At 39.2% G+C, this 13,627-nt stretch overlaps 1 protein-coding gene across 1 annotated transcript in view; it reads left to right on the forward strand.

The window, feature by feature from the left end:
• Positions 1-13,627, forward strand: part of aspscr1 (ASPSCR1 tether for SLC2A4, UBX domain containing) — a 39,322-nt gene that overhangs the window by 20,743 nt on the left and 4,952 nt on the right. Inside the window, exons 9-15 of the mRNA XM_017478588.3 lie at positions 215-354; positions 3,612-3,693; positions 3,910-3,976; positions 5,574-5,636; positions 5,774-5,826; positions 11,281-11,332; positions 11,605-11,674. Coding sequence (XP_017334077.1) covers positions 215-354; positions 3,612-3,693; positions 3,910-3,976; positions 5,574-5,636; positions 5,774-5,826; positions 11,281-11,332; positions 11,605-11,674 — 527 coding nt within the window. The remainder of the gene's footprint in view (positions 1-214; positions 355-3,611; positions 3,694-3,909; positions 3,977-5,573; positions 5,637-5,773; positions 5,827-11,280; positions 11,333-11,604; positions 11,675-13,627) is intronic.

Consider the following 13,627-nt stretch of genomic DNA (forward strand, 5'->3'; position numbering starts at 1 on the left):
TTTGCATATTACAACACAATAGGCTGTTGTATATTTTGACACAATAACATTTTCTTGTCACATGGTTAATACTAAGATTTTTGAATAAGTTTTTAGCTCCTGCTGAAAGAATTTATTAATAAAAGACATATTCAATATATTTATGGTGCCTTTAATGAATACTTGTTGAATGGATAATTAAGTGTGCTTCCCCTCTACCTGTTTAATGCTGCAGCCGGTGGACAGGGAGCCGCTTGTCTTCCACCTGGACACGGCAGCACAGCGGCAGCGTGATGACAAGGAGCTGCCAGACGAGTTCTTTGAGGTGACGGTGGACGATGTGAGGAAGAGGTTCTCGCAGCTGAAGAGTGAGCGGTGTGTATTCAGTGAAGATGATGAGTTTGCAAGCACCCCACATCTTATCATGGTTTTATAATATCCATAATATTGGTTGGATTATTTTTATTAATTGTATTTCACGCATTTATGGAACTCCAGTGAACAGAATTATAGGATTGCCCTAACCAAGTAGTACATATTCAATACTGCGTACAAGTTTGCGAAAAAGTAAGCAAGGCAGCTACAGTTTTTTTTTTTCTGTTGTCTGTCTTGTTATTCTGACCAGGCGTGGAATTACTGAGCTCTGCTATAACGAGATGAACACATTTGCAGCATTTTTTGGGCAGTAGCATTGGTGAATTTTTTATTATTTATTTTTTCCCAGCAGAAAGATAGTATCATTAATGTTTGAATGAATTCTCTTGTAAGAAATCGAACTCTCTTACTGGACAAATGCAAAGTAGAAAAGCGCTATATTGTAATAAATAATAATAATACCATGTGCAATTTCTAGGTGGTGGACAAATCATACATTCATCAACCCTTCCCAGAGGCAAGCGACGCTCTTACGTGTACTGTCTAGTCACAATTTTTGGTTGCCTGGAAAAATAATTATCTACACTAAACTCTAGCTAACATAATGTAATAAAGTATAATGTTAGACGCTAGCTGGCTTAATGCAGTATACAAGTATATGAATTCCTGGATGCCTTGGTCATAGTCATTATTCTTTTCTAAGAACGTGTGATGCAGCATATCCTGTTTGTACGGTTGACAAAAAGTCAGCAAGGTTTGTGTTTGGCTATGAGCGGTGTTCTTTTTTGTTTTGTTTTTTGTTTTTAAATAAAAAAAATTATAAATTTTGCTTCATATCACCTTTAAAAGATATTATTTAAGTCTACCTAGCTTTGTTTTTTTCTCGACTTGTTTACCCATGAAGTGACCGTGTGTGGTAAGCTGGAGAGTTATATGGCAGCTTTGCCTTGCACAAATGAATTAATTCAAGGAGTAAACAGCGATGTGTCTAGTGGAATTCAGATTGAGTAGGGTACATCATCGATGTGCATTGCGTCCCTGTGTGCATTTTGTTTCTTTAGAAAACGTTTGTTTCATGCAAGTCAGTACCAAGGAGGGATTATTTTTTTCTTCTTTTGTTGATGAGCAAGAGAAGAACGCTGATGTCTGCTAGCCTTATGAGTCTACCTGCCCTCCAGGCAACTTAGAATAAAAATGAATACACACCGGACATGTAACTTTCTTGTGCGCTGCGCCCAGGTTATTGAATTGTCCACCGTTGATACTCATGTATTGCAGTGCACAATTTCCCATCCATTAATGGAGAGGAGCCACCACTAATCAGATATTCTAAAAAGCACTTTATTTATTTTTGCATTTTTTAAAAAATTATTATTATTTTTGTAAACATTTACTTGCCGATATCCTATCAGGTACATGATTACACTATAACTGCTTTGAACATGACGACACGCATCGTGTTTGGGAATGATCAAGAGGAACACAAGCTCTGGAGACGGCGGCAGAGAGAGGCGTGCGCTCTTGTGGTTTGGTGACCTTTGCCCTCCACCCATGCATGCTGTACTCTTCAAACAGGCTTTCATTTGGAAGCAGGAGAGTTATTCTGGCTCTAAATTACTGCCTTCCAACCCAACTGACACACACAAACACACACACACACTGGTGCACGACAAAAACATCGCTTTCTGTCTCTGTCTTATCCTTTAGGATTTTTTTTTATTTTTATGAGCGTGTCTCCATGCAGGCTGCACAGGGAGACTATCAGAGATATGTGTGTGTGTGTGTGTGTGTGTGTGTGTGTGTGTGTGTGTGTGTGTGTTTTGCATGTTTTTTTGTTTGCTATGCGTGCATAATACCATTTGAGTGTTACCACAGCAGACATGCTTCTGTGACCAAAGGCCTCATCTCTGTCTCGGCTCTTTGATCCGCTGAGTGTGTCTGTCTTTGTGTAGTGCATGTCTGTGTCTGCTCTGTGTTTTTGTGGTGGTATTTGTTGTTTTGCCTTTGCTTGCGTCCGTGTGTGTGTGGATGGTGGTGCTTGTGCTAATTAAAGTTTTTGATTTTGTTTTTATATATTAACACAGTACCTTACTTCTTAAAGGAACAGTCTGGCATGAAAAATGTCATTTGAAATGCCAGTTTCCATTTACCACAAATGTCTGGAGACTGACATTTGCATCTTTTAACGTTGCACTGATGCTCCTGTGGCTAACGGGTAAAAGAAGTGTCACGCAAAATGTTTCCTATACATGTTTCATATACATATCATTCTATCGATCTATGCAGTATCGGGTATAAATAAGTGAGTTCAATTCAAATAACCATAATGATTCGTGTTTACCAGCTCATAGTGGAATTTTGAATGATTCACATAACTTTAAACTTCAAAATTAGTCCAGGTACCCATGGAGTAAATGTTATAAAGGGTCCAGAGCAACTACCATATTGTACATCGTTATTTACATGTACCGCCGATGACCCGTGCAGAGTGAATGCTAAATGTTTAGTTTGAAATTGTGTGTCAACACAGTTCTCCTGCCCTGAGCAGGGAAACTCTTCACGCTAATTAACTTATTTGTAATGATATTTACACTAACCCAGTAAGACTCAATAGTACTGCACACTGCACTTTTCATATCTGCATCAGTCACTTTATAATATGGAACTCATTTTTGCTGCCAGTATTGCTGCAATACTTCTGCTGCTACATTACTCAATAGTTTACAGGCCATGTTCTGTGTATCTATTGCCCTGTGTATTTATTGTTTTTCACTCGTTTCACACTGTTCCGTGTTGTACCATGGTCCTGAAGAACTGTCATTTCATTCCAATGTATACTATGTAAGCTATATAGAGGAATGGTGATTAAAAACCCACTTGACTTGACTTGATATTTGTTCTGGGTTGGATCCAGGCGCCCCAAGGTGTTCCGCCCACTCCGCTTAATTGGTGGCGGGTTTGCTATTGCACCATTGGAGGATCAGACAGGCTGATGACAAGGTTTCTGCCACTTAATTGGTTCTAATTATGAACCATAAAATTAAGGAACCCACAAGGTTCTCTCTGTCGCCATCTTCCTTTCATGTCCGCCCACATGCCAGCCTGTAATTCTCAGAATTACATTATTAACGATCTCTGAATCAGTAATCAGATACTTTTCTGCATAATTGTTTTTAATGGGTATTTGTCTTCCAGCACTTTTTTTAGTAGTATTTTTATTTATTTATTTTAGTGTTTGTTTTCTCTCTGTCTCTCAGGAGGGTGTTGGAGGAGGCCCCTCTGATGACTCAGTCTTTAAGGGAAGCTCAGAAGAAAGAGAAGATAGATAGGTATCCCAAGGTGAGCCTCCTTCTTGTCCATCTCAGTACTCTGATCCCGGCTCTCCTGCCCATGGAGCTCACTCCTCTTGTGGTTTACTTGAATAGTGTTCACTTGAGCATGGATTTGTAGGTCACCTTTTTGAGCTATCCACCTGTTCTTATATGACTGCTGTTATTTCATTTACATAATCAGTAACCCTTTATTTAACGCTATTTTAATCCTCCTGTATTACAGGTGGTGCTGAGAATTCAGTTTCCTGACAGACGAGTCCTCCAGGGCTTTTTTAGACCACTAGAAACAGGTTGGATTGTCTTTCTGAAAGAGCATGCGCTGCACAATTTATTAAAGCCTTGATGAGAGTGAAAAAGAAAATGCTAAATGAGCAATGTGCTGATCATGTTTAGTTCAGTCTCACTAGCAAGAGACAAATCAAAAGGCAGCCTGTGGCCTTTCCTGTGTAAATTTGTGACGAGGCCTGATTTCAGTGGCAACATTCAAATTGAGATATTTTTAATTGCATGTAGATTAGTCATGGCATATTAAAGTTAATGTGGAGATGACATCTCGGAGGGCTGCGAGAAGACAAAAACAACTTTGCAAGCCTACAAGCTTTCATACTCTCTGCGGTTTCATGTTGGCATTCAAATTCAAGTGCCCCAGTACTGCCGGTGATGCTGTTACAATTTCACGAAGATTGTCGCTTCTCAAAGTCTTCCTTCTTGGAATGATTTGTCTTGGGCAGGTCACATAGTGTGTTCATGCCCAGAGTTTGTCCAGCTGCTATGTGCATGAGACCATGATCAAGCCTATGCACTACGTCTCTTTGAGCTGCAGTTAATTCATGTTGTTTGTGAAAGCCAGCCAAACGTCATCTCTGCATGAAATATGTGAGGCCTTAAAAACCAACAACCACTGTTACATATGTTCCTGGGTTTTATTACAATGTCAGAATGCATGCTAATGTACAGGGTGTCCCAATTCTCCATACATGTTTGCCAGCACCATGTCAGTTCTGTCTTCGTGTTCGTGGACATCCACTTCTCGGTTGGTCTGCAACACTTCCAGTCTTTTTGAATTCGTTAATAATTTTGGCAACAGTGTCGTGTGTGTGTGTGTGTGTGTGTGTGTGTGTGTGTGTGTGTGTGTGTGTGTGTGTATGATGCGCTTGCCATGTTCCCTGTTAAAGTCCATCGCAACCTTGCGACAGCTTCCCGATCCAGCCATGAGAATGATTTCAGTATGTTCTTCTTTTGTCAAAGGCGTCCTTAAAGGCTATCTGAAAAAAAATCTATATTATATAAACTAAGTATGAAAAATATTGGAAGACATTTTGCTAAAAAGTGTTCATTTACCCCATATATGGAGACTTTTGGGACACCCTGTAGTATACATCATATATAGTAACATCAGAGACTCAATGAAAACACACAGTACACTACTAATAAAAAATTTGGACACACTCGCACATAGAAAGCTTTTCGTCATTTTTCCTTCTATTTCTATTCCTACATTTTTCCTAATAATGTATTTAGGAATATAATTTCCTAATCTGCTTCTGTTCTTTAATTTTAGAATAATGATTAAGACATTTATATTGGGTGAATTAACACATATATAGAATTATGCAGTGGCCAGGAAAAGAGCTAGATTTAATAAAAGTATTATATATTTTACATTCTTAACAGTATTCCTCATGAACCTTTCCACATTCTTGGCATCTTTTTAGCCAGCTTCAACCAAGAAGCCTTTAAGGTTCTGAAACAGGCCAAGTTCCTCACGGTGTGTCCTAAATTAGAAACGAAAGCTTCAGTTTATATACTGTCTAGTGTGTCCAGACTTTTGACTGGTAGTGGTGTGTTATAAAAGTACATTCTGTGTACTTTGTATTCTCTTTGTAGTCGCTGTTCTGAAGCAGTTTGTAAGGACTCATCTACAGGATCCTGATCTCCCCTTCTATCTATGTGAGTATAGAAACACTATTATACACACAACTGAGACCATCATTACACCATTTCTGTTGGTGTCCCTGTGAACTGAACTGTGTGTGTGTGTGTGTGTGTGTGTGTGTGTGTGTGATCATGTTCTCTTGTGTTGTCAGTCATTGCCCCTCCTAAAACCAAGCTCGATGACCCCAGCACTACTCTGTTTCAGGTGAGACACAGACTGTGTTTTTGAGTGGACATGCGCTTTGTGTAGCGCTGTCCTGCAGGCCCACATCTGTTTGTGTGTTATTAACATTTACATGTGTGTGGTTTGGTTTCCATTATGAATAAACAAATTCACTCCCATGGCCCCTTCAGCAACTCCCACTACGCATGCATAGAGTTCATTTTGGTTCAGACATTATTTCTTTTGTCACCTTTAACAGATTTTGGGGTTTGATTTCCATCTTGTTGTAAAATGTCTGATAGAGTTCACAAATTGGTGCTTTGTTTACATTTCTCAGCATCACCGAACCAGTGGAAACTCGGTTTGTGGTCACTGTGACTTAAGTCATTTTGGAACACATTAGAGGCTGATGTTAATATTCTTAATGGCTTTGTCTTGTTTCCACTATCACCGTGTCGTTACGTTGTTCACATAAGAGACAGCTAAACCTGTTCAAGTGGTCATGAGATCATTGTTGTTAGTCTGTTCTTGGCATCAATATTTTCAATTGCCTTCAATTGTAATGTTTTGTGGGCATCTGTGGCTCAGGTGGTAGAGCGGGTTGTCCACTAATCATAGGGTTGGCGGTTCGATTCCCAGCCCACATGACTCCACATGCCGAAGTGTTCTTGGGCAAGGCACTGAACCCCAAGTTAGCGCCTTGCATGGCAAGTTAGCGCCTTGCATGGCAAGTTAGCGCCTTGCATGGCAAGTTAGCGCCTTGCATGGCAAGTTAGCGCCTTGCACACACATTGGTGTGTGAATGGGTGAATGAGACACAGTGTAAATCGCTTTGGATAAAAGTGCTATATAAGTGCAGACCATTTACCTTTTAACATGTCATGTAATTCTGGTTCAGGGGACTTGTGGAACATTGATATGGAGATTTATCCTCAATCTTTTAGTAAAGTTGTGTGTAAATGTTTTGTAGGCTAAACCAAAAAAAAAAAAATACCACCAGATAAAAGTTTCAGTAAACCTGTTTTTTTTTTGTTCACCTTAATAATCACCCATAAATGACCAGTCATGCTTGAAGCACAGCTGATTTACATTTAATGATGCCCACAAAACTCCATAATGCAGAGAAAGCTGAAAATAACAAAATGATGACTAAATAGCGATAGAGCATCTCCTAAGAGTGAAAAGTCCCAAGTCTCTCAGTAATGCAGCTCAGCCATTACAGCCAATTGGCTAGTGGGGCAGTGGTAGCTCAGTGGTTAAGACATTGGACTTCTGTTTGGAAGGTTATTAGTTCAAATCTCATCACTGCCACTGCTAGACCCTTGAGCAAGGCCCTTAACCCCTGGCTGCTCACTTGTATAAATGAGGTAAATGTAAGTCACTCTGGAAAAGGGCATCTGCCAAAGGCCATAATTGTAAATGTTTTATATGGTGCCATTTCTTTTATCTAAATTGAATAGCTAGTCCGTCCATCCATCCATCCATTTTTTAAACCGCTTTTCCTACTGGTTCACGGGGAACCTGGAGCCTATCCCAGGGAGCATGGGGCTCAAGGCGGGGTACACCCTGGACGGGGTGCCAATCCATTGCATGGCACAATCACATACACATTCACACAACTATTCATACACTGGAGGTGTGAGGCAAACGTGCTAACTGAATAGCACGTCTTGTGTTTTAATGTATGGATTTTGGATTTTCCATCTTTTCAGTTATAAAAATAAAACAAGTATTAAAAAAGTCTTTAAATAAATAAGTGATTTCAATTTCCCAACATAAACACTATCTAAATTTGCACTAACTCATACAAATTATTTGATGAAGCTGCATTAGTCTGTAGGTTTACACAAAGTTTTTCTATACTAACCAGATTTTCATGAATGGCAAATTTCTTGTGTAAATGCAAAGGATTTACAAATAAATTAATTCGTATCCAGCTTGCTAAGTGAGGTCCAATGTCACTGCAAGTCAGTTTTGCTACAAATACCTTTTGAAACTGCTAGAATATAAAATGTTGAGTTTTGTTGAGCGTCTAATTGGTTCGGTTCAGGTTTTGGACAGGATTTGATTTGGATTTACTAGGAATCAGATTCAACGCTTGATGTGTGACAGGAACTCCCAGTTTATGTCCAATTAATGTTCTCTAACGTACACAAACCTTCTTTACTTTTTTCCCCACCAGGATTCACCATTTATTTATTTATTTATTTATTTATTTATTTAATCCCAAGAGCACTGGGTTTCATCCTTTCACTAACCGAGCCAGAATTCTTCAAGCTGTTGCCAAGTTACGCAAAACATCAAAGAGGCAACGACGACAGACTTTAAGAACACGGATCTGGTGCATAAACACATGACACAAACTGGCTGTCATTCAACATCACACGGATTCACGGAATATAAAATACATTAGTGATGTATTTTATATTCTGGCAAATACCAGCGTTTCGGGACCTGGCGTTGGCCTCAGTGTTGATACACTGTATTTGATCAGTGTATGCCTACTGCTCTTCTCTCTTATGCTCTACAACAGACTGCGAGTCAAGCCAGGCTTTCAGTGGACTTATGGATTAGGTTAGCATCAGAGGCTTAGTGGACCAGGAATGAGGGAGTGGTGGATAGAGTAAAAAAAAAAAAAAAAAAAAAGAAGTATGTGGATAGAAGAGGACAGGCTGGCTTGAGGCACCTCTCCTCTCTGTTCAAAGGGAAAGGGCCGGAATGTTCTCCGTGTTTGCCCTGACCTCAGCTGGCTTTCATTTAGCCAGGTGGAAACTGGCATATGGGGGGTGCTTTGATCCCAACCCTCCTCTTTTTCACTCTCTCTCTTTTCATGAGGCTGCTTTTGGGACAGTTGTATATAAAGTAGCTGTCTGGAAATCCTGATGCAAGGAACGGTTCTAGTTATCTTTGTTTTAGTATTGGTACTATTTAGAGGAGTCCAGTACTCCTCTCTTGTCCAGTATCATCTTCACTGTCTCTGGCTCTCCATCTCTCCAGCCTGCTGTCCAGCATCATGCATTTGAAGTACATGCTAGAGGTTTCTTTTTCTTTTCTTTCTTTTTTTTTTTTAATGGGCATTCTTCTTTATTTTAAGGGCCTTTTGATAAGCTCAAACTTTCAATTTTCCTAAACTTTTCACTTTCCTAAAATAAACGTTCTACTTTTGTAACCGAGTAGTGTGTGTAAGTCTGCGCGTGGCTCTGTGGTCACTTGCTTCCCAGAAACCAGCACTGTGATGGCTTATGATGGCTTTTGAGACCCAGCAATGATCAGGACTTACCACTTATCCATCTCTGCACACACAGTTATAAATACACACGCACACACACACACACATGCCTAATGTAGAATCTCTTGTTTTTAAAATAACATCCGGAAATTAAGGATTGCCTCAGGAGCCACTTACTCACTGCATTTGTGACCACTACATGTGTGTCCCACAGAGCTTCCCCCACAAACACACGCACTCGGAGAACCATCAAAACCAAGCTGAGAACCAAAACAGCCGTGGCATGAGAGATCGCGGCAACCACAGGACATTTCACATTCCCTCTTTTTCCTCTCTGTTTTTCTTTGTGTAGCCAGATGGTATATAGACTTACTCCTTTGGTGTTCTTCTCTTGTTTAATTACAGGGCATAGGGAAGGAAATTCTTTCCTTTATTGTGTATTTTCTGTGTCTTGTTTTTCGTCTTCTGGAAGAGCGGGGGCTCCTTTGTAGTATCCCCAAGCGTTTGATTGGCTGTGTCTGTGCGTGTATATGTATGTCTCTTCACACACAAACACCTTCATCAGTTATGTTCTTTATTCTCACGTCCTCGCGTTTTTGTTTTTCTTCTATCTTACTTCCTTTACCTACTCGTCGCGCCCTCTGTCCCTCCACCATCTCTCAAATTTTTGTCTCTTTTTCTTCTGTCTCTATCTCTGTCACCCTCTATTAGGACTTAAAAGCATTAAAGGCACACAACAGAATCTTTAATCACTCTGTGCCATGTCACGGAAGGAATGTTTCCCATCACAGGCAGCCTTTGATACAACCCCCCACACACACCAGCCCCTCTCTCTCCCCTCCACCGCTCAAACGGGAGGCATTCGTGGCTTTGTGGGGACAGAATGCTTGGTAGCCCATTTAAACACATTGTTTTCCCCCTCAAAGAGCCCTAATAATAGCAATTAGGACACAGCTCTGTCCATTATAGTGCCAGGGCAGGGTGCAGAGGGCTACAGCCTTCATCCATGCTCCTGTGTGAGAGAATGTTTGAAGGAATTAAAGCCACCTTAAAGTTTTGAAAATTAGTTCTCATGATTAAAGCCAACTTCTGACAACTTATTTTTAGAATTAGCTTCTTTCTGTAGTGAATTCGTCATTGGGAAAAAAAAGAACAGTGTTGATGCTTTCAACTGAGAGTTTATATATATATATATATATATATATATATATATATATATATATATATATATATATATATATATATATATGCTTGGTTTAAGTTTAACTAGTCTGTATTAGGAATAACCTGACGTAAGAATGATAATTAGCAAAGTGACTTCTTTCTTGTTTACTCATGAGCGACCATGAGCAAAACTGCATCCAGCATTTTATTACTAGCTTTTTTTATTTTATTTTAAACAATCATTTTTATTATAATCACAGTTTTCACCTGTGGCGTCTACACCTAGTGCTGGAAAAGGTCCGTTAATTAACCTGTAGCCAACATGTGCCCACTTTAAACCTACAGCACGACGCTGCGACAGCAGGTACCATATATAATATTTATATATGGTACTGTTTATAATATGATACGATGCTATTCCGTGTATCTTTTCTAAAAGAGCTAGAATTGACAAAGCAGAGGTTTTGGGAGGTGCCACTGCCAGTCAGTATGTGATCTGACACAGAAACTTGGTTAATGCTTTTCACTTGACAGATATTTAGTTTCACGCAGAATTTTTGACATGATAACTAATGCTTTAATTTTGACCAGAGTTAGGACCGATCATGTGACAGGCAAGTGTTTTTGTGTTGTGGCATACAGTATAAGAGCCACTCTTGTTCCATTATGCAAAGGCAGGCAGTGCAGTTTGCACTGGGACACTGATTGGTAAATGGGGCGGGTGTGTGTCGGGTTGGGGACATTTTCTATTTTGCATATTCCTCAAGTCAATATTACTTGATGAGGCCTATGTGTAGAACTGATAAGCAATTTATTGTTTAATAGACAAAAAAATGATTTCAAGCTGGATTGAGATTGATATCCAAATGATCCAGGTTTACAAACAAACAGGGTTTATATAATTCTGTTTTAAATGTGTTTTATTGTATGTCTGCTCATTTCATGTCTTCATGTGTTTGAGTTAAATTTGTACCCAGATCATGCTTGTAACTTCTTTTGCTACCTTGCATCACATCTGTAATTGTTCCATTTATTGGATACAGTGTGGAGTACATGTTTATAGTGACATTGTTGTGTTTCCTGTCTGCCCTCTCCTCTCCCAGGCCAACCTCTTCCCTGCTGCTCTTGTGTACTTTGGCTCGGACGTGAAGACAGGTTTGTTCACAGCGACTTCCATTTTTGTTTGTCTCTTTTATCTTCTGTCCAAAGCAATGACCTCAAATTAATCCTGTTTACTGAAAGCAGCCTCTCCCCAGAGGGCATCCTGGGTAACTGTAGAGCCGACACCAGATACAGCGTAATGTAGTGGATGCTTTAATCTGCTGTGATGGAAGCAGTTAGTCAGTAATATCACTCTTGTCATTTATGCAGAAGAATAGAAGCCAAGGTCGCTGAAAAGTATGTAATGGACTGTGTGTGTTTGACAGATTGCTATTTGCGCAGTGATCTTGTGGACGGCAGTGTCTCTGCCCTGCAGGCTGATGAGCTCATTGCTGGGTATGATATTCTTCACAATTCTTTACCTTATAACTTTAATAGGCAGTAATTTCCCTACACATTAATCAGCAGTGTTGCATTAATTATGGAACAGCAGCAACACGCATCATGCTTAACTATCTTGAGTTCTAGACACCTGAAGAAACAAAAATGTGTCTGACTTTTCTCCTCAATCCAAATGTAGGCAATCAGGTTTCCAATATTTGCTTTTTTTAGATTTCTACCAGAGTTAAGAGGCCAAAGCTTGTAACTAGGCTGGCATGCCTAAAATTACATTTCCGCAAATTGGAACCATATTATTATCCAAATCATCTCTGACATACAGTTCTAGATGCAAACATTGACCGACTCCACTAAACTGATTCTTGTATGTGCTGATACCAAGCTTTAGACTGAGGAAGAAAATGATTCATCAATATGCTTCTTTTTCTCTATTTTTATAGTAAACCACACGTCATACAGTGTTATAAACCACAATCTAAAAAAAAAGAAAAAGTCTTTCTGAGATACTGAACAACTAGACATGAGTATTTTTGAGTGTGTGGTGATTTAGACCAGGACTTCTGGTCTTTCTGCAGCGAGGGATCTCATTTTAAAAACAGAAATCTATAGAATCCCTCAGTATAGTTTTTTTTTTTTTTTCCATGAACATAATCCAACTATTCACATAATAACCTATTTTGACTATTCAACCGAAATTAGAGCCATACAGTCTTTTTCTCCTGAAGTTTCCATTCACATAACACATTCTTTCAGATTGTACAATCATGTGAGGAAAAAATAAATACACCCCATGGAAATTGTTGGCTTTTTTTTTGACATATTCGGACAAGCAAACATTTTGATCATCTTTGAAACAATGCGTAAAGTTGATATGTTTAAACAAATCCACAAGGGAAATGAGCTTTTTCAATCATTTATTCAAAAGAAATATTAATAGATGTGAGATTCTTCTGTGGAAAGTGTAAGTACACCCTTGGCCTCAGAAGCTAGCATTGCCCCCTTTAGCATAAATAACTTCTATAGGTGTATTGCATAAGTGTCCACCAGGCTTACTGGGATTTTTGACCACTCTTCCATGCAACATTCACCTAATCTTGAACACCTGATTCTAATTTTATGGATTTAAAGGTGTGATAAATGTAGGGATGTACTTTCCATGTGACTGATCTGTTTTTTTTGTTGTTCATTTAAATTGTGAAAATTACTACAAAATGTTGATTTTATGTGTCATTTGATAGAGTTCATCACCTTTATTAATAGGCACTGTTTCAATAATGATAAAATGTTTGCTTGTCCAAATATGTCAAAAAAGCCAACGTTTTCTATGGGGTGTACTTATTTTTTCACTTGACTGTATATAGGCCTGCCTCGTTTTAAGTTATTGAGGTTTGGCTTAAACTCATTCAATTCAAGTGATTAGTCAAATAGGCTAATAAATATAAGAATATTGATAATGATGGATTAAGATTTCCACCGCTGTAACCAAATTTAAAGTCTTGGACCTCTGACTATGCTTCACAGACCCCTGGGAGTCCCTGGACCGCAGTTTGAGAACCATGGTTATAGACATCTAGCTTGCACAATGTGAAACTGATGGATATAAGCTTCATTTTCTTGTCAACAACATTATCCTCAAAGCTCCAATGCAATATTGCAGAAGCTAATTTCTGACACTGAACGTGTCTTGGCTTGAGGAAGTTTTGTTTAAAAAAAAAAAAGTGGCCAAGCTGTTGTTTCATGAAGGATGGTTACAATCCACACAATTAACTACACTGCCAAGTGTGAAAATGGCAAAGAGGTGAAACTGAGGACCTGGTCCAGTCGCTTATCCACTTTCCAATCTTTTATACGCACGCCAGCATTAGTCGCTACAGTTTCAGAATGAGCTTGTGCAATCGCTTTAGTGATTCTCTCTCCCCATCACTATATGACGGCTGTTTTTCTGCGAGG

Source organism: Ictalurus punctatus, chromosome 10, assembly GCF_001660625.3.
Source record: "Ictalurus punctatus breed USDA103 chromosome 10, Coco_2.0, whole genome shotgun sequence".
Lineage (NCBI taxonomy): Eukaryota > Metazoa > Chordata > Actinopteri > Siluriformes > Ictaluridae > Ictalurus > Ictalurus punctatus.